We start from the raw sequence: 23,205 nt of genomic DNA, 5'->3' as shown, positions 1-23,205 counted from the left end.
CTTTTTACAGTCATGTCAAACATAATCATCTAAGAATTATAAAGGAAGAAATGCCGGTTCCGAATACACTCTTCGCTAGGCGTGCATGCAGAAGAATGCATCATTTTTTATGTACAGAGTCGCACAAAAATTGATCCATGCCTCAGCGCTCGTCTTAAATACGCAATGTTGCTACGCAAGTGGCGCAGTATGCGCGTGGACACTAAAATAACGCTTACTCATACTCCTGCTAACTTACAATTCTCTGAAGAAAAGAACAACTTTCCCAGTTACAAGTGCCGGGTACGGTTACCATAGAGCAGATATTAAGGGCTCACTCGAACCACGAAATCTTCTTTTACTGTCGGGTCACTATAAGGCTAGACATGCTGTTCACATGTTCGGTTAATTTTGCACGTTGGCACTACGTTTGCGAAATCTTGAAGAAAAGTAGGCTCAATTTCGACCTTTGTATCCTCTATAATAGTTTGTCAAGTTGCAGCAAAGATTACAGAGAACACAAGTGCTCACTGCAGCAGGGAATTGCGCATGTTGGTACATTACAGTGAAGGATGATCAATAGCGCAGACGAAACGAGAGCTGAAAGCGTTATTCTCACGCTCTGGCGCTATTTATTATTCTTCACAAGAACGAATTAAATGCAACGTGTACTCTTATACGCCTATACTAAAACTATCATACTATATACTCGCATATCCTGCGCGTAGACAACAAGTTATTCACCCACTGTGATCGTAATCAACTCGAATGATTTGAGAAATAGACGAAAAGAGTAAACTTTTAATTTAACCAAAGTAGCAGGCCTCGTAGCAGACTTCGGTAGCCGAAGTCAATGACACTGTCCTGTTACGAATCCTTCCCTTCGAGAGGTTAGCTGCAGCGACCGACCAGACCAACGTTATCAGGTAGTACCTGCACAAAACCAACATATTTCTTGGGAAATCACAACGATTTTTCTTTGGCACGTGAACGTGTTAAATGTATCTCTGGTCGCGGCTACAGCCCTCCTCGGTCGAAGTCTTCGAGCCGATTAATTCCTGGCTATCGGCACACTGACACTTATGCTTCCGCAGGACTTGCACGCCATGCACTTGGGACAACGGTAGCTCTGCCCTGACGATGTTGTCGCCACCGACTTGGACGAGCGACGAGAGCAGATGCGCTTCTTGCTCATCGTCACCTCCACCTGCGACGAAGCGTCCGTGCCCTGTAGCTGCTTCTCGGCTCTCTTGCGGCGGACAAACTCCTCCAAGCAGTCGAGGCACGGTTCGGGCGACTTCGAATGCCTGCGGCGCTCAGGCCTCCCTTCCTCTTCCGAACCGCTACGGCCACCGATCTCGAACTTGATTTTCAACTCCGTTTCTTGAGAGCTCGAGGACTCTGGCTCGGGCGCCGGCTCCGGCTCGGTCTCGGTTTCGCTCTCGTACCAGCTCTGCTTCTGGACCACTTCGATGATGGGAGGGGAGAGCGGTCGCGACTTGGACCTAGACGGCGGACGAGACTTGGGCTTGGGGCTCTTGGGCGGCATCGAAGCCGGAAGGGATTTGCGCCTCGGAGGCATCGACGAGGATGGCGGACGCGACGGCGGCGGAGTGCTTACCTGCTCAAGCACAATGCTAGCGCCCTGCGGGAGCACGCGCAGAACTTGCGATCCGCTCGGGAGCCCCGGCACCTTGCCCATCGGCGCGTTGGTCTCTTCCAGGGAGATGCTCACGCTCATTTCGCGCTGCTCTTCGTCCTCTTCGGGCGACGGCGGAGAGGGGGGCGGCGCCTGCTGCACGATCTTGTAGACGGCCTTGCGCGACATCTGATTCCTGCTATTGGGTCGCCTGCTCTCGGTGACTGGTGGCTCTTCTTCATCGCGAGGCGCTGCCGTCAGGAAGATGATCGTCTCCGAGTTGTGCGCAGAACGACTCATTGCTGCGTCGAGAATCGAAGCCTTGCGAGCGAGGCGACCGTCCCCAGGAAGTTTCCGAGACTAGGTGCAGGCGAGCTTATCGACGAGGGACCGACGCCTCAGCGTGCCGTAGTCGCAGGTCCTGACAGCAAGGCCCCCGAGGTCACCGCCTCCAGTCGCACTGCCTGCGCTCGGCCGACGCCGGTGAATGCAGCCTGCGACTGTTCCCTGACCGTTCGAAATCGTGGCCACGCGGCGCGAGTCGCGGTGCAGAATGGAAGCAAAGAAAAAGCGAGCCGCGACCCACAATAATTCAAAAAAATCACACCACATCTACGGGTGAATGATGAGGAGCGTGGGCGAAGCTCCTAAAGCAATCATGGTTACACCGTGGTTGCCCAGCAGTAATCAAAGCGATAGCCTAGTACATGATCAGAGACGTGACAAACACTGTATATATTTATAAAAGAAATTTTATTAATCTTAAGTGGTAGCTAGACGTGGCTTCCGTTCCCCCTTCATTATAACGGCTTTATGGTCGGTGAAGTGATGGATCGGTGATGGGTCGTGGATGTTTGCAAAGACGAAGTAGTGGGCAGTTTGCAAAGGATCGGTGATGGGTCGTAGTGGGATGTTTGCAAAGACGAAGAGTGGGCAGTTTGCAAAGGTGGTTATGCCGGACAACGGAAACGTGACAAGGTTCGCCCCTAAAAGGATCTCTATAACTAGTCTACCTCTATATTACCTGTGAAATCTTCATAGTCAATCGCAGGGTGTCGGAACGAAATGTTTTTCGTTTCGGTTTAGTTTCGTTGCACCGCAAAAAGTTTCGTTCCGTTTCTGTTCCGGAGCGAAAAAATAATGTTCCGTAACGGTTCGTAACGGTTTTTTTGTATGCAAAAAATTGAAGTTAAGCTAATCATAAAAAACATTTGATTTGTGATGTAATAACTTGCCGTCCTCTTAAGAAGGTGCACGTAAAACACGTTCTTCCCACGTTCTTCGGAGGAGCGGAAGTAACTGTACCACGAATTCCTACCAACTAGCACAAACCAGTATACCCTTCAAAGTCATAGTGTCTATTTTCTCAAAAGCCAATTACGATCTTTATTAGCGGGCTCAATGCTTTGTGTCAAGGGAGTGAGCACGACCTCAGAAGCAGCACGTCATTCAGTGCACTCTCTGATGTGCGAGACCGCTGTTCTGATAAAAAAATCACCAGGCCTGCGCCGAACGCGCAGCACTGTCACAGCGAAAGCTGGACGAGCGGCCTTTCTAGATCCCGTCGTAGACTCTCTTGGGGCATCTAATACATGGGTCATTCCACGCCAAACGTCCCAGACATTGCGCTCGACCCTCTCCAATTGTATTGTAAAAAATTGTGGACGTTCATATCAGTGCACTATTTGCCCTCGGAAAGTATTTTTTCGGGAAAAAAATTTTTCTATGTCTGTTACAGTGATTGAATTTTGCCGTAGTGGGTGAAACATAGGTTGGCGAAAAAAATAGTCTAAAAAAATACAGTACTTTAGCGGAACGCTTCAAATATCTGCTGTTTACTTGAAAAGGAATGGCACTAATCTTATTATCACCCATTGACGGACCACTACTTTGTCTCACGATGTGCTTTGTGGGTGAAGCAATGCTGCAATTCTGCGCCCATTGTTGATTATTTTTTTAAAAATTCTACGAATATTACAGACGAAATAGGACTATCTCGCTGGCTGGGATAGTTTGGCAGTAAACGTGTCAAAAAAGTATTGAAGTCGTTGACCAAGTAATTTCGAAGTGGAAGGGGCGCAAACATGAAAAATGTGTTGAAATGCTCCACGTTCAGGCACATGTAGAGTGGTGATGCAGTCCACGTAAAAATGCACGCTTGTCTCGTTGGGAAGAGTAAACAAAGGAGATTTATTTGTGAAAGTTTCATCGGAGTGTATTTGTTTTTGGCGGAGAAAAACAAAAATTTATTGTTGAGCGTTCGCGGCGTGCTTGGGCGCGGGCCCGTAAGTCCGGCTTCACTGCGCCGCCACTGTTCCTTGGGGCAACGGAAGTATGCAGCGCCCAGCGCGGGGGTGGCACGATCGTGTGCTGCTGTGAGTTTTTCCACTGTTGCTGAAAACTTGCAAACAGTGTATATGGCTGGGCAGAATGTTTCGGAAGGGCACTAAAGGCTGCCGGTAGTAGTCGGAGCAGAGCACGATTTCATTGCCACGTCACTGCATGCACACGTACGACAGGCGCAGAGCTTGGGTTGTGTTTTCGATCTCTGCGGAGGTTGCAGTTCTTACTTCCGTTGCCGACGTATGGTCTTCGCCACTTGAAATGCCTGTGTTGCTGAGTAGGTGGTGAGCCCGGCATTAAAGGGGTCATGAACCACTTTTCCAAGTAATGATCTAATGGCCTCAGTATCGGAGTGTACTGCCTCCCGAATCGATTGCCGCAAAATTTTCTCGAATCCGTCAAGAATCAGCGGAGTTACGGGGGTTTGGCGCACGCCCCCAGCGCTTTCTCTCTTTTCTCGTGCCGGCGAGCGCACTGGAAGCCAGACAGGGAGGGATGGCATGGGGGAAAGAAGTTACGCCAGCGCGCGTCATGAAAAACGCGATCGCTCTCCCGCTGTGATTCGCTTGCGCGAGTGCGGCTGACCGTGTACTGAGGAGTGCGGCGCCGGCAAGTGGCGGCAACCCCGCGGCAAGAAGCGCATCTGTACTCCGAACGGCCGCTCTCGATGTACGTCGGCTATCGGTCCAATAAGCAATGCTATGTCTCTTGCGACGTTACAGCGGACAAGGACGCCCCGCCCCCGACGAGAGTGAGAACCGGCCTCTGTTTGAAAAGAGGGTGCTAGGGAAACGGCAACTTCGCGCTCCGCTTGTGGCCATTAGCCGGCGCGCACGACTGTAATATTTGGCAGAAGCAGTTCATAGCCGTGTCAGCTTTCCGCAGGATGTGTTTTTTTCAATCAGCCCAAGGGGTGCTTCATGACCCCTTTAAGAGTGTGTCAGTGATGATGGCACGAAAAGGTGAAACGTGCGCGTACCTTTGACTGATATTGTAGACCTTGCTGAGAGCTCAACTTTTCTGGAAGACGCTGTATGCGATGCTTTCATCTTAGTAATCGCCTTGCGATTACTAAGCGAAAGCGATAGACATTTAAAAGGACGAAGCCGCCTGCGGCTTCGTCCTTTGTATATTTATTGCTTTCGGTTTCCGTTGTACAGGCTCTCCGTCTAAAATATGACACGATAGCAGTATACTCACCATTTGCAATGTTTATCTTACGCGCTGCCAAGGGATGCGGCCGAAAGACGAACCTTCGAGTGCCGCGTACTCGCTCGGCGACGCGATCACCGGAGCAAAGTTCACCTCTGTCGAAGATCCGAGCGTAAGAATACGTAGCACCATTCGGCTCCGAGGCACGAATGGCGCGAGTCACGTTCAAGCTAGCTGCCCATAAAAAGGAATTATAAGTGTATTCCCGTGCCTGTTAGCCACTTTTATTATATAATAATATATTTTAAACGAACCATCACTCGTTTTCCCTGACACTTCGTCGGCGGCACTGCGGAAAGCCGAAGAATGCGTGTCGAAACGTGAAAACTCACAGCAGCACACGATCGTGCCACCCGCGTGGGCGCTGCATACTTCCGTTGCCCCAAGGAACAGTGGCGGCGCAGTGAAGCGGACTTACGGGCCCGCGCCCAAGCACGCCGCGAACGCTCAACATAAATTTTTGTTTCTCGCCAAAAACAAAAAACACTCCGATGAAACTTTCACAAATAAATCTCCTTTGTTTACTCTTCCCAACGAGACCAAGCGTGCATTTTTACGTGGACTGCATCACCACTCTACATGTGCCTGAACGTGGAGCATTTCACACATTTTTCAATGTTTGCGCCCCTTCCACTTCGAAATTAGTTGGTCAACGACTTCAATACTTTTTTGACACGTTTACTGCCAACTATCCAGCCATGTGATATAGTCCTATTTCGTCTGTAATATTCGTAGAATTTTTAAAAAATAATCAAAATGGGCACAGAATTGCAGCATTGCTTCACCACAAAGCACATCGTGAGACAAAGTAGTGGTCGTCAATGGGTGATAATAAGATAGTGCCATTCCTTTTCAAGTAAACAGCAGATATTTGAAGCGTTCCGTAAAGTACTGTATTTTTTAGAATATTTTTCGCAACCTATGTTTCACCCACTACGGCAAATTCAATCACTGTAACAGACAAGAAAAATTTTTTTCCCGAAAAATACTTCCGAGGGCAAATAGTGCACTGATATGAACGTCCACAATTTTTTACAATACAATTGGAGAGGGTCGAGCGCAATGTCTGGGACGTTTGGCGTGGAATGACCCACATGTACTTCAAAATTGGATAGCGCGAAATCGACCTGGACTATGAAGGAACACAGAAGCACAGGCCACACACGCCTGTCCTGTGTTTCTGCGTTCCTTCGTACTGGTCGACTTCGCGCTATCCAATTTTGAAGATTAGGAACCAACTAGCCCAGCAACGTATTCTATTAATACAAGTACATATGCAAGGTACCCACTACGCCATAAATCACCGTAATTTTTCTGTAGTCGCGAAGCAGCCACTATTTTTAGATGCGAAGTATCTTAAGGCGGAGCTCAATCCGGTGGTGGTGGTGGTGGTGTGCGGCGTGACCACCCTTACTGCGCATGCGCATACCTCTCCACACACTCCTCTCCACTCACCCCCCTCTCCCCTTCCCCTCCCCCCTCCCCACTTTCCATCTCCCCTCTACCCATTCCTCTCCCCTCTCCACTGGCCCTCTCCCCTCTCCCATTCCCCTCTCCACTCTCCCTCTCCACTTCCCTCTCCCCTCCCCCTTTCCACTCTTCCTCTGAAACGCGGGCTAGACATGCCGAAATTCTCTCATCTGCGCAACGCCGCGGTGAGCTCGTGCGCATGCGCGTCCCCTCCCCTTCTCTCTCCCTCCTACGCTGCCCCCCTCTCGGCCGCCTGTCGACCGCGCTCCCCCGCTCGCCCTGTGAGAATTAACGGCCAGGCTAGATGGAAGATACGACGCGCGTAGCGTCCCTCTTCGCGTTCCACGACGCGAGGTCGGTAGCATGCCCAACGATCGCCAACGGAACGCGATCGTGCAAGTGCTCCGGCTTCGCATCGCCTCATGGTCCCCCTTAGCGGGAGATGGTGTAATTTTTTCATCATTCTTTGGAGAATCATGGTACCCGCTACACATTTGTAAGGCATTAATGCACTTTGTGTTGTGGCTGATGGCGATGAAGAATTTTGGCAGAGCCCTTTGTTACGGGTTGGAAGCATTCAACGACCGACTCGTTGCGCAATGCGCATTGTGTGACGCCAGGTTGTCATTTTACTCTTCTGCTGCGCGCTATATTACATATGTTAGCAAGATTCCTTGACCGACATGACGCCTGTATAGAGTATTTTTGCGAATGAGTTACAAGCACCAGAGTGGCACTGTGGTAGAATAGTCGACTGCCACGCAGAGCGCGTTAAAATCCCATCCAACCCTAGAAATTTTGTTTCTCATTTCATTTTAAATGCGGAGCATTTCTTCGCGAACCCGATGGCAGTTTGAGTCGTTTCTATCTATCTAGCCGCCTGTACGTGTGGCTGCTCTCGATCGGGATCGCATCCTTGCCTTGGTGTAGACCAAAATTGGTATGGGAAGGTAAGAGGGTTTGGTGAATATGACTGTCTGGTCACGACATGAATAACGTGAAAATCCTGTCGCGTACGTCGTCAAACCCTTTCCTCCAGACACGTGTGGCCCGTATACGACAGGCCACGGTAAGCGGGTATGCACCACAGGTGATTGACACTTTGTATCTTCCCAAGAACAGCGAAAACAGACATTGGTAATTTAAATCTGCCCCGTACATTGACCCTTCTAGTCACCTAAGAGGGGGGGGGGGGCGCAAAATCTGCCCCATACATTGACTTAGTAGGGTGGTGGGGCGCTGCGATGAACCTTCGCCCCCCTTCATGGGGAACCCTGCGCACGCCTATGCACAGGTATGCAGTGTCTTCCTTGTCGCAAAGGTTATTTACGTGTGTCAGGTACTAAACTGCTCGTACGATAAAGATCAGGCTGCGCATAGAGTATTGCCACTTTCGTGTGGGGGTATCAATGGGAACCAGCGCGCAGGGATAATTTAATTGTTTCTTCCTTCAGTATCTCCTGGGATAATGCATTTGTTTGTACACTGACTTATGCCTCGGTTTGTAGTAGTCGAGTTGCTTATAAGCGTACCGTTCCCGTAATCAGCGAAGCAAGTTTAAAAATACTGCTTTGTTGTTAAATTCGAGGCTCTGACTTACTAATGTTTGAAGTTTGAAAAACAGCGCGTAGACGAAAACGTGCTCTATTTTCGGAGAAAGACGTAATTCCATTCCCATTCCATTCCGTGCAAAAGGCGCTTAGTTCAATCCCCATTCCATTCCTCTAAGCGTTGTTCCCATTCCATTCCGGGGTCGCGAAAATGTGGAATGATTCCGGAGTCATTCCAATTCCGGAGTGGCAACTCCGTAACACTGACGCATATCATGTGTTAATGTGTCAAGCTGCGATTAACCCCTTCCGCCCCGTTTCCCTTGTCATTTTCTCATGTTTTCTCCTATATATTAAGGCTGGAATAACGAAACTGAACTGCAGCGAGTGATAAATAGTAAATATAGAAGCAAAAAAAAAAACAGATTTGACAAGAAGAAAAGTACATACTTTAATGTCGTTTGAAAATGAACACAATATTCTTGTGTCATTTCATTCATTTATTTATATTTTGTTTCGCTCTTATAAGTTTAGGTACAGATGTCGGATTGTTGTTAGCCCAGTTACACACTTTCGTAACGTTCCAATCTGGCGCTTTGCGCTAAGCCTTTCGAATTTCGCGCGCAGTCTTCACGCCCGAGATATACGCACGACTTAAATTCTGACCTTTCTCCATTTGCGTAGAAAAGTTAAAGATACGTATCTCTGACGTACACATTCTGATTCTCAGCTTTCTTGACCTTTAACGGGTTTGAAACTGGTTTGAAAACTGCCGTTGTGTCCGCGGTGCGCCGTACTTCAACTGGCAACCGTGAGGTAAGCGGGACTTTTTTTTTTGTTTTGTTTATTGTTTCGATCGTTGGTTTCGTTCGTTGATTCTTTCGCCGGGAGTTTCTGCTTGCCGTTCCTCCGGCTCTGACATGTTCCTTTTCGCATTCGCCTGTTGGAGATGACTTATGACTGTTGGCACAGCGCATCCTCGAGAGACGTGAATAACCAGAGCCTTTTGCTGCACCATGTATTCTACGGAAACGGCCAAAACGATCGTAGGCGACCTGGCGCTCGTCTTCACCATAGTCAACTACGCGAGCGGAGTGTGAGTGACTGAAATTTACTGGCTCATAAAAATCCCGTGATCGTGTGCACCCTAAATACACCTGCTGCGAGCGACGTGTTGTGATCGCGCACTTGCGCGGCGCAACACGTGTGCCGTGTACGATAAAACCGAGCGAGAGATGTCATCGAGTCGAATAGTTACGGCGCGAATTGCGGTAGTTGTGATCACCGAAAGTTTGCCGTTTTCGTTTCAGACAAATATGCAGAAAAGTTCGTGAAAAAGGCGGTACCCACGATCTCTCCCCGTTGCCTTTCTTGGCAGGCATGCTTGCGTAAGTGTGTGTACTTTGACGTGGCAATTGAAGAACGGCTCTGTTCGACAGTTCTATTTCATTTTCACTTTCTTTCGTACCTTCTTCAGCACATTCCTCTGGTTCGAGTACGGTGTGATGAAAGGAGACAGCATATTAGTGTGGGTGAACTCCATTGGTTTCCTGCTGCAGATGATGTTCCTGTGCTATTTCTACTCGTACACAAAAGTCAAAGTGAGTGGGAGCTTCTACTTTCTTCCCTACCACGTGATCTTTATTTTGTTGTTAAAAGTTCTTGTTATTATTATTAGTTGTAACCTAGGGCCTGCATGCAAGTAGCTTGCAGGATTATGTTGTGGGCAATTAACTACGTATGGGGAGCGTCGCGTTCTCTGTTTCTCCTTTTTTTTCTTTGTAATTATATATGTTGTTCTCTTTCTCTCTCTCTCTTTTTTTTTCTCGTTATTTCGATAGGGGGCGAAATGCAAAAAACGCCCGTGTACTATGGTGCACGTTAAGTAACCCCAAAGCGTCACAGTTCAGGAGCCCCCCAACAATGGCATGTTGGTTTTAGCACCTGTCAGACAGCGAGCTGGTGAATACATTAAAGCTTTAAACTCCGAGAGCACTCGCGTATGTACCTGACGTTCGCATGACAGTATGACGTTCTTAGTGAGCAATTTCTTCAGTGCAACGCGACCAAAAATAAACTTTAAACTTGCTGTTTAGTTTGAGTGAGAGATGTTCCAGACCTTTGGAATGCTATCCTGGCATTTCATTATCTCTTGCATCGTAACACGCGCTTGTTCTCGTGCATATGGTCATGAAAAACCACGGAAGACACCTAAACTGATGCTGTCTATCTTACATCCCGCTGAACAAATATCCATCACATAAGCTTGCCCGGCATGAACACGTATTTACGCGGAAGTGTGACAAAAATGTTGAATGAACATAAAAAAGTATGATGCCATTACTTTGCTCCATAAAAGTGTACTCTCCATGCCAGAGCTATAAAACGGAGAAGCGAACATGTTCCGATATACAGCGTGTCAAATTATGTGCATTAAAACCTAGAATCAACTCTGCTGTAGAATCTAGAATCAGCTCTGCTGTAATCTGAGATAAAAAGAACACACTAGACAGCTTTTTTTTCTGCTACCACTGGTGTGTACAAATTATGCTCTAATTGTGTTGCAACATTTAAAATTCTTTAGACAGAACGTCTTGAATTTCAGTATTAGATGTCTTCGGTCTTAGCACTTCCACAACAAAAAGCAATGCCTTCACACATTAACCTATATATAACAGTACAGGAAAGAGTAAAGCCTTCACATATTAACCCGAAATGTGCTGGAAATTATGTGTCCTTCCTGCCGTTTCTGTCAATGTTGCTACATCAGTTCCTGTACACCCACATTTTGGGCAGTGCAATGACAAAACATAGAAGAGATGACAAGCATTACCAAATAAGAGTGTAATCCATTCTCCAACTAGTCCATCCAAACTAGTCTACATTATTGTTCTCATGCCGTTTGTATTCCTATTTATTTTTGGTTCAGAACCCTTAAGCAGTATTGTTAGTTCCCAGGAGATGTTTATGCATATGGAGTATGCTACCCTATGTTAAAATAATATCCAGTCTTCTAAGACCTGTATATAAAAGGGGCTTTCAAGGAACAACACTGCAGTATGAATGATGTTGCATTAAAAAATATCTTCCCTAGGGGATTACTTTGTGGCAGTCATAGGGTGTATTCAAAATCTTTCGATTTAGCTTCTCCACACATTGTTACAGTCGTCACTCTAGAATAAGTGAGAAAGCAGGAATGCATGACCTGGTGCCGTTATATTCTTTAATAATTGTAACAGTACAGGAATTTAGCTAATCAAGAGCTCACTTTCTCAAAATCCTTGCAGAAAGTAAACAGACAAGCAATAAATGAGGGAATATATATGTAAAAGAATATAAAATGAAATCTTTTCACAACTTATGACTTGGACATGAAGCTGCAAATGTACTTATATACAGGGTGTCTCAGGTACTGTTTATGACGTTCAGTACCTATTAAAAGCTCGGTTATCACACCTTGAGCTAATAAAAAATATGAATTATTCAAGGTGGTTAGCACATTGACTTACTAGGATGTACTGTGTTGAAATTAATGAGAAAGTTATCTAGTGAACTTTGGTTATTTAGTGCATTATGCTGCTGCTCTATTTTTCATGCAGATAATGGCCGACCCTTGGAGCGATCGAGTTCAAGGACTACAATTATGTCAGCAATTGCAGGCAGTCTATAAAGATGTTGTAGTGTAAAAAGAAACCACATTATTCAGTAGGTGCGGTATCCTTACTTGCTATGGCAGCTCTGTGGCTATGATGTTCTGCCACTAAGCATGAAGTTGCAGTTTCGATCCCCAACCACAACAGCCACATTTTGATGCAGGCAAAGCGCAAAAACACTAGTTTACTTACTTCTCTTTAGTTCACGCTCAGGAACCCTAGGTAATTCGAAATTAATTTGGAGCGTATGTTCTAGAAGGCCTCTTAGAAGCTGAGATCAAAATCGCTAAGCAGCGAAAGTTAAATATGTTTGACATGTGCTCACAAGTTCTTTGTTGTGCTGATTTGCTGCAACACTTCCTTGCTCTTGGCACAGCAAAAGAAAACTGTCCAGTAGTGACCAAAGAGTATCTCTATATTGGGTCTACTTGCAGCTTTTAGTTGGCTGCTCGGATCGGTTAGTGTTCTCATCTAAACATGTACAATATTGCACTACCTTTTCCTGAACTAGGCAGTTTTCGTGAAGCTGTGCATTTGTCGTCATTGGGAACTATACTAGTGCTTCTCAGCCAACAGCACGAGCAGTCAGAAAGAGCCAACTGCACTAATGTTTAGAACCTCTATTTCACTGCAGCCTTCGGAACAATATCGTCAGTTCTTTTGTGGCTTTTCAAATGTGTGTGTGTTGCCAATCTGCTTTGACTTCTTCTACAGCCATTTTCAATCAATGATTGCAATTTTCAGGCACTCTTCCAGCTGCGACTAGTTAGGCTCATCAGTGCAGTCTATCATAATCGAGATTGTCCTTTCTTTTTTGTACACCCTCCCTGACAGGGCACCTTGAACTGGAAGATTCTTGTCCTCCTCCTTATGCTGGCTGGAGTCTATTATGAGGTCACCTATTTTATCACAGACAAAGATGTCTCACTGTCTATCGTGGGGATGATGGGCTGTATAGCGGCATTTTTGTTCTTTGCATCACCCCTGTCCAGCCTGGTGAGTATATTTTGACAGGTATTTGTTGCTTAGCGTTTCGACTACTTTTCTGAAACATTCTTTTCACATTGCAGCTTCATGTGGTCCGGACGCAAAGTGTTGAAACTCTCCCATTCCCACTGATCCTGTCCGCATTTGTTGTGTCGAGCTTATGGACACTGTATGGCTTCATTTGTGCGGATGCATTCATTTATGTGAGTCGCATTTGTCAGTTTTCCTCTTGGCACTTTGTGTAGATGAGCTGTTGCTCCGTTATGGTCTATAATGTGGACCTGCACATTCTTTGATGTAAGCAGCTTTTCTGACTTTTAAGTTCCGCGGGTTGCAGCTAATACAGTCGAACCCACTTATAACAATATATGGGTTATAACAATAAGAAGCTGCTGCACCGTCAACTTTTGTGCGTTTTCTATCGTGAAATAACCCACTTACAACAACGCCCGCATGCCGCATTATCGGCCATAAGAATGAATTCTGGCTGTTGGGTGTCCGTGCTGAAAGGTAATGGAATGCAATATCCTTGAAATGAAATAAGAAAACGAGAAATTCAAGCTGCTGAACCCTCGCCCACAATCCCCGTCTACTGCGCACTCGTACCATACGACCCATTTTGTAGCCTTTTTGGTATTATTGTCAGACATGCGCCCCTTCAGATTCACAGTATGCTTCACCACATAGTGTTTTCACATTGTGGCAAAGCTGACTTTTGAAATCCACTACGGTTTGGGAGTGGTGGTGGCTTCTACTAAAGGGACACTAAAGGCAAATAAAAATTTATGTCAGAGTGAAAGGTCTGATACGGGGTTTATTGGCGCAAGTAGCACTTGGGCAGGATGCCTACGGACGGTGAAAGCGGGCGGCGACAACCGACGCAAGAATCGCAGCGCTGGCACCAACAGCTCGCGCTTGGCTCCCCCAGCTGAGGTGGTGTCCCACTGCGGCATGTTGTTCTTCTTCCTCCTTACAACACCCCGGCGACAAAGGAGAGCCATCCTGGCGAATCAAGGTGACGACAGAACGAAGGGGTCGTGGTATGGTTTGAGGCGACTGACGTGGACTGTCTCCCGACCAAGGCGGCGCCTGTCTGTAGATGGCGTGACTGGCTCAATCACGTATGTTATATGTGATCGACGTTCCACGACGCGATAAGGACCGTGATACTTGGGGGCAAACTTGGACGACAGGCCAGGGGAATGGAAGGGCAGTCGGAGCCAAACGAGCGAACCTACGGCGAAAGTCTCGACTTGCTGGTCGCGGTCATGGCGTTCTTTTTCGAGGGCCTGTTTGTCCGAGGTGAATGAGCGGGCCAACTGACGACACTCTTCAGCGTGCTGCACAATTTCAGAAACAGGGCTGAATTCGGAGGCGTCCGGACGATACGGCAAAATAGTGTCAAGGGTGGCGCACGGTTCGCGGCCATATAGAAGAAAGAAAGGCGAGAAGCCCGTCGTTGACTGCGTTGCCGTATTATATGCATAAGTTACAAAGGGGAGGACCACATCCCAGTTTGACTGGTCAGAATCGACATACATCGCGAGCATGTCTCCCAGCGTTCTGTTGAAGCGCTCAGTGAGACCGTTGGTCTGCGGGTGGTAGGCTGTAGAGGTGCGGTGAACCGTGCGACATGCGCGAAGGAGTTCTTGAAGAACCTCGGATAAAAACACGCGCCCTCTGTCGCTGAGTAGTTCGCGTGGTGCACCATGACGCAGGACGAAGCGGCGTAAGACGAAGTTGGCTACGTCACGAGCACCGGCTGAAGGTAGCGGAGCTGTTTCAGCGTATCTCGTTAGATGGTCGACGGCGACAATTATCCATCGATTGCCAGCTGCGGTGTAAGGAAGCGGTCCATATAGATCAATGCCAACACGGTCGAAAGGGCGTGCCGGACACGGTAGAGGTTGCAGTAATCCGGGTGAATGGGCAAATGACTTTCGTTGTTGGCACAATGGACATGATCGAATATATTTTTGGACGAAGGTGTACATGCCACGCCAGTAGTAACGCTGGCGGAGCCGTTGGTATGTTTTCAACATGCCAGCGTGAGCATGTTGCGGGTCAGCGTGAAAATATGCACATATGTCAGATCGCATGTGGCTTGGTATAACCAAGAGCCATTTGCGACCATCTGCTTGGTGATTTCTTCGGTATAATAACGCGTCTCGTATCTCAAAATGTGTGGCTTGGCGACGAAGAGCACGTGGGTATGCAGACGTTGAAGAGTCGGAAAGGACGTTGAGGAGAGAGGCAATCCATGGGTCTTTTCGCTGCTCAGATGACATGTTCGTGACGGAAACGGCAGTGATGGGAAAGGCAGCTTCTGAATGCGGGTCTTCACTAGATTGCACTGGCGATCGAGAGAGCGCGTCCGCGTCAGAATGTTTTCGCCCAGATCGGTAGACGACGCGGATGTCAAATTCTTGTAGGCGAAGAGCCCAACGTCCAAGGCGACCGGAAGGATCCTTCAAAGAAGCTAACCAACAGAGTGCATGATGGTCGGTTACGACGTCGAAAGTCTGTCCGTACAAGTAAGGACGAAACTTGCTTAATGCCCACACAATTGCGAGGCACTCTTTCTCGGTGACGGAGTAGTTGGTTTCTGCTTTTGTGAGGGCGCGGCTAGCATATGCGACGACGTACTCTGGAATGCCGGGCTTACGTTGCGCGAGCACTGCGCCAAGACCGACGCCGCTAGCGTCTGTGTGCACTTCGGTCGGAGCAGTGGGGTCGTAATGGCGCAGAATGGGTGGTGACGTAAGCAGGCGGCGCAATGTGTCGAAGGCTTCGTCGCATGCTTGGGTCCAACTGGAAAGATTAGCAGGGCCAGCAAGTAGTTTCGTAAGTGGTGCTATAATCGACGCAAAGTTACGGACGAAACGACGAAAATAAGAGCACAAGCCGACGAAGCTCCGCAGTTCTTTGAGTGTAGTCGGCTTAGGAAACTCGGCGACCGCACGAAGTTTGTCCGGGTCTGGAAGAATTCCATCCTTTGAGACAACACGACCAAGTATTGTGAGTTGGCGAGCCCCGAAGCGGCACTTCTTCAGATTAAGCTGAAGGTTTGCCTTGGTAAGGCACTGAAGAATCGTGCGCAAACGGTCGACGTGCGTAGGAAAATCTGGTGAGAACACGACAACATCATCGAGGTAACATAAACATATCTGCCACTTTAGGCCGCGTAGAATGCTGTCCATCATGCGCTCAAACGTTGCAGGCGCATTACACAGACCGAATGGCATTACTGTGAATTCGTACAGGCCGTCTGGAGTAACGAACGCTGTTTTAGGACGGTCACATTCTGCCATCGGGACCTGCCAGTAACCTGAACGTAAGTCCAATGACGAAAAGTATTCGGCACCTTGTAGGCAATCGATGGCGTCATCGATGCGGGGAAGAGGGTAGACATCTTTCCGCGTAATTTTGTTGAGACGTCGGTAATCCACACAAAATCGAATCGAACCATCTTTTTTCCGCACGAGCACTACAGGTGAAGACCAGGGACTAGAAGAAGGCTCGATGACACCGTGCTGAAGCATGTCATTCACTTGCTCCGCGATGATATTCCGTTCCGTTGGTGATACACAGTAGGGCCGTTGCCGCAACGGAGTGTGACTGCCCGTGTCGATATGGTGAGCAACTGTGTTGGTTTTACTCAGTGCCTTCTGCGGGAAGTCGAACGAATGTCTAAACTCATGAAGAAGCGCAATAAGCTGTGCCCGTTTATCCTGAGGGAGCTCGCTTGCGATGGAGCGGTTGAATACATCCGAGGAGACGTCATCCGATGTAACACGCGGGGTCACAGCGTTCAAATGAAGTTTTGGTTCAGTTTCGCAGGATTCAATGGGCACGATAGTATTTTCGTCTACAGGCTGGACGTGGCCAAGCGTCTCGTTAATGTGCAAAGTGATAGGGCATACGGTGGGGTTGCAAACCAATATTCCCGTCGCATGCTGATGAGGTGGCAGAAACCGCAAATGGCAGCGATGTACTGTGGCGGCGACTGAAAGCGTCAGATGGCGTGAACACAACGGTAGTGCCAGAAAATTCAGCGCAGTGGACAGGAACTATGACGGCACTCAGAGGAGGAACGTCAGTGTCAGTGGCAACAACAAGCTTGCCGACATGGAGTGGTCGTTCTCTGTCGGTAGATGGGGCCTCAGAAAACACAGAAAGTTCCACCTGCGCGCGCGCGCAGTCAATAACGGCGTGGTGGCGTGACAAAAAATCCCATCCGAGTATTATATCATGCGAACACGTGGCCAACACGAGAAACTCTATGTGGTACAAAACGTCCTGAATGACGATTCTGGCCGTACATGCTCCAACCGGCTGAATTTGTTGCGCACTCGCTGTACTGAGCGAAAACCCGGAAGGCGGCGTCGTTACCTTTCTTATAGAGCGACAAAGTTTCCGGCTCATCACAGATATGGCAGCACCAGTATCGACAAGCGCGAGAGTTCGGAAACCTTCAACGAACACTTCCATAACATTGGCGGGGGACAGGCGAGGACTTACACAGTGTGACGACGACGCAGCTCGTGCCTCCGGAGCTGCGGCAGTCAGTTTTCCGTCTCCAGCTGGTTCGGTCGGCGACGCAGGGGTGACAGAGAACGGCGCCGTGGTGAGGGTGAGCGACGGGAAGCGAACGGTCGGTACTCGGAAGCACGTTGGCGGTCTCGTTCGGCTGGCAGCGGGTCATGTTCAGCTGGTAGTCGATCACGTTGAGGTGGCGGTTCGCGTTGCGCGTCGTACGGGGCCCGGAAAGAGTATTCGGGGTACCTCGGTGCAGCAGAGGTCGCTGCGAAGCGCCGACGACAGAAGCGCGCGACATGGCCTGGATACCCGCAAGCGTAGCAAATGGGACGGTTGTCAGCTGTGCGCCAGGGGTTTCCGTAGCACTGCTGTGTACTAGGCGTCGTTGGTACTCGCACAGGTTGAGGAGTCGACGAAGGTAGAGGTCGCGGTGGATTAGCAGTAACAGCGGCATAAGTCAGTGGCGCGGCGACAGGTGTTGGCTGGGAGGCGGACGGCAGTGCCTCGGAGACCTGCTCCTGTATCACCTGTCGGATGGCTGGCGCGAGACGCTCAGTAGTGTGTTCTGTTGTCGGTAAATACGACAGGCACGACAGTTGTCGAGCCACTTCCTCGCGCACATACCGTTTGATTTCTGACAGCAGCGGGTTGTGCTCACCACCGAGGGTCAACGCCGCGAGAGTGTCGTCTGTAGCCGCTGGCCGCCGTGTCAAGAGCCGTTGCTTCCGCAGTTCCTCGAAGCTCTGGCACAGAGTGGCGAGTTCAGACACAGTCCGCGGGTCCTTGGCCAGCAGCATCTGAAAGGCGTCGTCGTCTATCCCCTTCAAGATGTGTCTGATCTTGTCTCCTTCACTCATCGAAGGGTTAAGGCGCTTGCACAAGTCGAGTACGTCTTCGATGTAACTTGTGAAGCCTTCTCCTTGCAACTGTGCACGCCCCCGTAGGCGCTGTTCAGCACGGAGCTTCCGTACCTCTGGGCGACCGAACACATCGGCAATGCGTTGCTTGAAATCACTCCAGGTGGTGAATTCTGTCTGGTGGTTGTTAAACCAGAGGCTTGCGACCTCTTTCAGGTAGAAAGAAACATATTGCAGCTTGGAAGGGTCGTCCCACTTGTTGCTTGCGCCCACCTTTTCAAATGTCGACAGCCAGTCTTCGACGTCTTGCTCATCGGTGCCGTTGAAGAAAGGTGGATCGCGCAGGCGCAGCGCCGTGGGCACGATGACCATCGGAGGTTGGGTCGTGCCTTGCTGGGCGGTTTCGTTGGCCATTTCAGGGGCAGCGGGTAGTCTCCTGTTTCGGAGTTCCAGGTTGAGTACCCAGCACCTCCACCACTCTGATACGGGGTTTATTGGCGCAAGTAGCACTTGGGCAGGATGCCTACGGACGGTGAAAGCGGGCGGCGACAACCGACGCAAGAATCGCAGCGCTGGCACCAACAGCTCGCGCTTGGCTCCCCCAGCTGAGGTGGTGTCCCACTGCGGCATGTTGTTCTTCTTCCTCCTTACAGGTCATTGTTTGAGAATGTCTAAAGTGTCAATATTATCAATAGCAGTGCTCTGGCAATCGAGAAATCAAGGTAAATGTAGGACACTATATGCGCCACCAGTGCGACGTTTTGGAACGAGCCCGATGACTTCAAGAGGCCCGAGTACAAATTATCACTCGTATTCAAGCTACTTATGACAAAAAAAGAACATTCTGGGCATTCCAAGACGTAATAAAATGCTGCTTGTGTGTTTGTTTGATTCATGAAAAAAGAACTTGACGTTACAGTGGAGAACGGCGCGGGTTGTGCAAAAGTTCAGTTCTGTTTTCTCAGGGCTGCACTCCGCTTGCACGGTCACGTCTCGGTTGTAGTTTCGTTATTGCATACTGCTGCGTGTGCCTCGCACACTCATGAAAGTTGCTTTAACAGAAACTTTGACAAAATGCCATGTCCATGTGATGTGTAATGTGCCCTTCAGAGCAGAAACCACAGTGTCAGCTGCCGGGCAGTAAATGCGGGCAATGTTGGGCAAGGCAAATGCTACGTCAGTGGTGCGATCTTGTACGCGTTCCAAAATAAGCACGGAGGCGTGGCATTACATCCAGCTGCACGCGATTGGTCAATGCAGGACCGTGACGTCTGTCGCGGTTCACATTGGCCATTCGCGTGCGGCTGGATGTAACGCCACGCCTCCGTGCTCATTTGGAATGCATACGAGATCGCACCACAGGAGGCCTTTTCAGGCACGCGATTGGAAGTGCGCTAACACTGTGCGGACCACTAAAACATGATTTTCATTCAAAATGAGCATTTCCTTGGCACGAAACAAGCACTGTAAGGTTTCTGCAACACTATTTCAACAATCAACGTCGACTTAACATTTATTTGCCTTTAGTGTCCCTTTAATGCACTTTCAGACATGCAATTTGAATAAAAAGTTGAGACTTCGAAGAGTTTCAGCTTCCGAAACTTCAGACAATTATCATACATTGGCTCTGTGGCGGTCCCATGAAAGCTTCAGAGCTTTCAAGCATGTTCAAAAAATCGGCAGCTTTGTCATCCTTATCACAGATGTCTGTTGGCATATCCCATCTGATATTATAGTTTTCTCACAACAGCCATCTGTCCCCCTCTTCTGCTTTTTTTCGTGCAACCCATTTATAGCAATTATAACAATTAAATTTTCGTGGCATTTGAGTATTGTTATAAGTGGGTTATAAGTGCTATAAAGCACATTAGTTCCACACACATGTGCATTTAGCAAGTTAGTTTCTGGTCCGAGCCACTGATAACAGCTTTAAAGCATTGCAAACTCATGATTTAAGTTCGTTTTTCTAGTTGGTGTTTTTTTTTCTTTTATAGGATGCCAAATACCCAAGTTACTACTTTCTTAAGAAAGGATTATAGCTTCTGTGAAATGGTGTCATTAAATTCGTTATCTAGTATATGTTAAAGGTTTAGAGGTCGCTTCTAAGAGGTGTGGCCTCAAAATAGGATCTTCTTGTGTAACAATGATGGGCCAACGGCAAGTTTTCACTTGGAGGCTTTCTATAACTGTTATTGTAATAAATAGCTATGAGGGAGTACGATGTCACAGCCAGCCTTGACAAGCCAGCCTTTTTTGACGACGTCCACTCTCTCTCGTATGCATCTACCTGCGCATGAATGGCCGTGGGAATTCTGGCATAATATACACCTTTGGTACTTTTCTTTTCTTCTTTCTTTCTCTGCATCGCCCTACGCTATGGAGCCAATGGCAACGTTAAACAAAATGGCTGACAGTTTCGTGTTGGGAACATGCTGCACCTTTCTCCAACTAAAGGAAGGCTTTTCAGAGATTAGCGATTAATGCTGTTGCAATCCTGTTAATTTGCATCACACAGCTACACCAAAGCCAAGATCTCAGGCGGAAAGGAAATGTATAGCAAAAATGTGCCGCAGAGAGGTGGTAAAGGCTATACACATTGGTCACACTGACCGTGCAGTCCGCAGGCAATAGCTGCTGTCAAATTCTAACTTGTTCTGGCACCATTTGACGCTGGACTATGAGAGCAGAGAATGTCTGTTCTCCGAGAGGAACCTCCAGGCACACTACAGCACGCCTTTGCCGCAGTCACTAATGATTTCATTTTTTCATCTTGCAGACACCAAACATCATGGGTGCCCTGATTACAGCTTGTCAGCTGGCCCTCTTTGTGATCTACCCTGCAGCAAAGCAGTATTGAAAGAATGCAAGACAAGAGGCCACTAAAGAAGAGCACAAATATCACAAATATATTTTTTATTTACAACATTATAGAGTGTTCGTGTTCATTTGCTTCACTGCTGTACTTTACAAAATGTGCACTAAGCTTTAAAATGCGAGTTGCAAACCAAATGCACCCCTACCTCAGAGATGTTGTTCAGATAACATAAAATGACAGAAGGAACTGGCTCTCAAATAAAGTGTCCTTGTAGCATGTGATGTAAAAAAAATTTTGTGTAAGTAGCAGAAATTGACTTTTTTCGCCTACATAAACCTAAATATTTAGGTAAGGTATGTTCCTGAAAATGCGCATAATTTCTCAGAATAGCTGGTGAAAGCTTCTGCACAAAAATATATATAAAAAATTATCAGGGCTTCACTCAACGCACGAGCAACTGCCCAAAAGCGGAAAACATCACAAGAGAGTTGCATTAGTTCTGACATAATTTATGTAGGTTGTTATTAATGTGACCTCTGGAGATGCATTTTTGTTCTGTACAAAAAGAAAAAAATCTGACCATGCAGCTTATTTTGTCGTGCTACAAAATGACCCATCATTGATGGACCGCGATTTCCTTGGTGGTGTCGGGGGCACTACGTCCATAACTTCATCAGCACCATCGCTGTCGTCCCAGTCCCAATTGTCGTCTTTCCCTGTGAAGAAAACAATATTTAATGCTAGGGTTTACTTGTCTGGCTGAAGCCAAGTCATTTTGGGCCTCATAAATGTGCAGTTCCGACAGTACATAGTCGTGTGAGACAAACAAGTTTGCAATATCTACATTTTAAGACCATCAGTGCTGCAAATGGCAAGATTACAATGTGACTGAAACAAATGCCATATCTTCTCGCGTATAGCCAGCACGAGAGGAAGAAAATTTGGAACTAAGGTCAATGTGTGGGATATGCAAGAATTTCAGTGTACAAGTTGGCTTCGGGGCAATGCAAGAAGGAAGGTGACAGTGACAACAATGGCTGAAACTGGCAGTAAGTGAGAAGAGGCAGCGGCAACGGGGGCTGAAACTTAGTGGAAATACACAATCTTCGAGCACAGTTAGTGGGGCCATTGCTACCAAGGTGTAAAATGAGTTTGCTTAGTTGAAATGAGCAAGCAATGCGAGAGTATTTTCTATTTAACTCTTCTGCAGGTTGTAATTGTGGATACGAGTTATGTGCAGTGGTGGGTCATGTGCGACGAAATATTAGTACATGTGAGCTGTCCTAATAGGACCTTCGGAAGGTTTGGGCATAGCAAACAGATGAGAATGGCATGTTGGGGGTCTTCAAAGTGTCGAATGGGTGCACAGTGCCAAGTAGTTAAACATAAAAAAGCGCATATGCACCCTTCTTGAGGGGTCTGCACATCCAGCCAAAAGGTCAAGGTACATAGCATGGATAAATGTCTTTTACATACTGCCCTCAATCTTGCCAAATATGGGATGGCATTTTGGACAATCATCCCATGTAGAATGTGCAATATCCACCGCAGGGCTCAGCACTGCTCAGCAACAAAGAGAGTTTGAACGAAATGTCAGCTAACATTGCCATTTGAAAGGCCTTGCCCACATCTAATATACTATATGGTTCATTTAATTCTGAAATGCATTTGATGTCAGCTTTCCAGAAATTTATCAATACTGATTTCCAGAATGACTTAAGTCTGGGCACCGATTCTGAAATACAGAGCTTTTGTTCCACAGTTATGTTTCAACACACGGTAACCACATAAGGTGCCTCACGAAAAAGACTCTTTAGACCAGACCATGTGCCGGCCACGTCGCTAGCGGGAGGTCCATGGGCCGCCAGAGGAAGCTCCATGGGCCGCATGTATATACCTAAGTAGTTGTTGGGGCTTTACGTCCCAAACCATGATATGATTATAAGAGACTCCGTACTGTAGGGATCCGGAAATGTTGACAACCTGGGGTTTTTGAACGTGCACCGAAATCTAGGCACACAGGCCTCTAGCATTTCGTCTACATCGAAATGGGGTTGCCATGGCCGGGATTCGATCCTGCGACCTTCGGGTTGGCAGTCAAGCACCATAACCACTAGACCACTCCGACTGGTGGGCCGTGTGTTTGAGACCTCTGGCTTAA

General features: G+C 47.9%; 1 protein-coding gene across 1 annotated transcript; it reads left to right on the top strand.

Annotated features, from left to right (window-relative positions):
- Nucleotides 1–9,032: 9,032 nt before the first annotated feature.
- Nucleotides 9,033–21,128, top strand: LOC119387645 (sugar transporter SWEET1). The gene is made up of 6 exons (XM_037655107.2): nucleotides 9,033–9,289; nucleotides 9,504–9,581; nucleotides 9,671–9,794; nucleotides 12,681–12,842; nucleotides 12,917–13,036; nucleotides 21,006–21,128. Exons 1-6 carry the CDS (start codon nucleotides 9,210–9,212, stop codon nucleotides 21,084–21,086), a joined length of 645 nt encoding a protein of 214 aa, XP_037511035.1. The 5' UTR covers nucleotides 9,033–9,209; the 3' UTR covers nucleotides 21,087–21,128.
- The last annotated feature ends 2,077 nt before the right edge of the window (nucleotides 21,129–23,205 follow it).

The sequence above is a fragment of the Rhipicephalus sanguineus genome, chromosome 3 (assembly GCF_013339695.2).
Source record: "Rhipicephalus sanguineus isolate Rsan-2018 chromosome 3, BIME_Rsan_1.4, whole genome shotgun sequence".
NCBI classification, from domain to species: Eukaryota; Metazoa; Arthropoda; class Arachnida; order Ixodida; family Ixodidae; genus Rhipicephalus; species Rhipicephalus sanguineus.
Note: the sequence above shows the minus strand (reverse complement) of the source record. Positions and strands in the feature narration are given on the sequence as shown.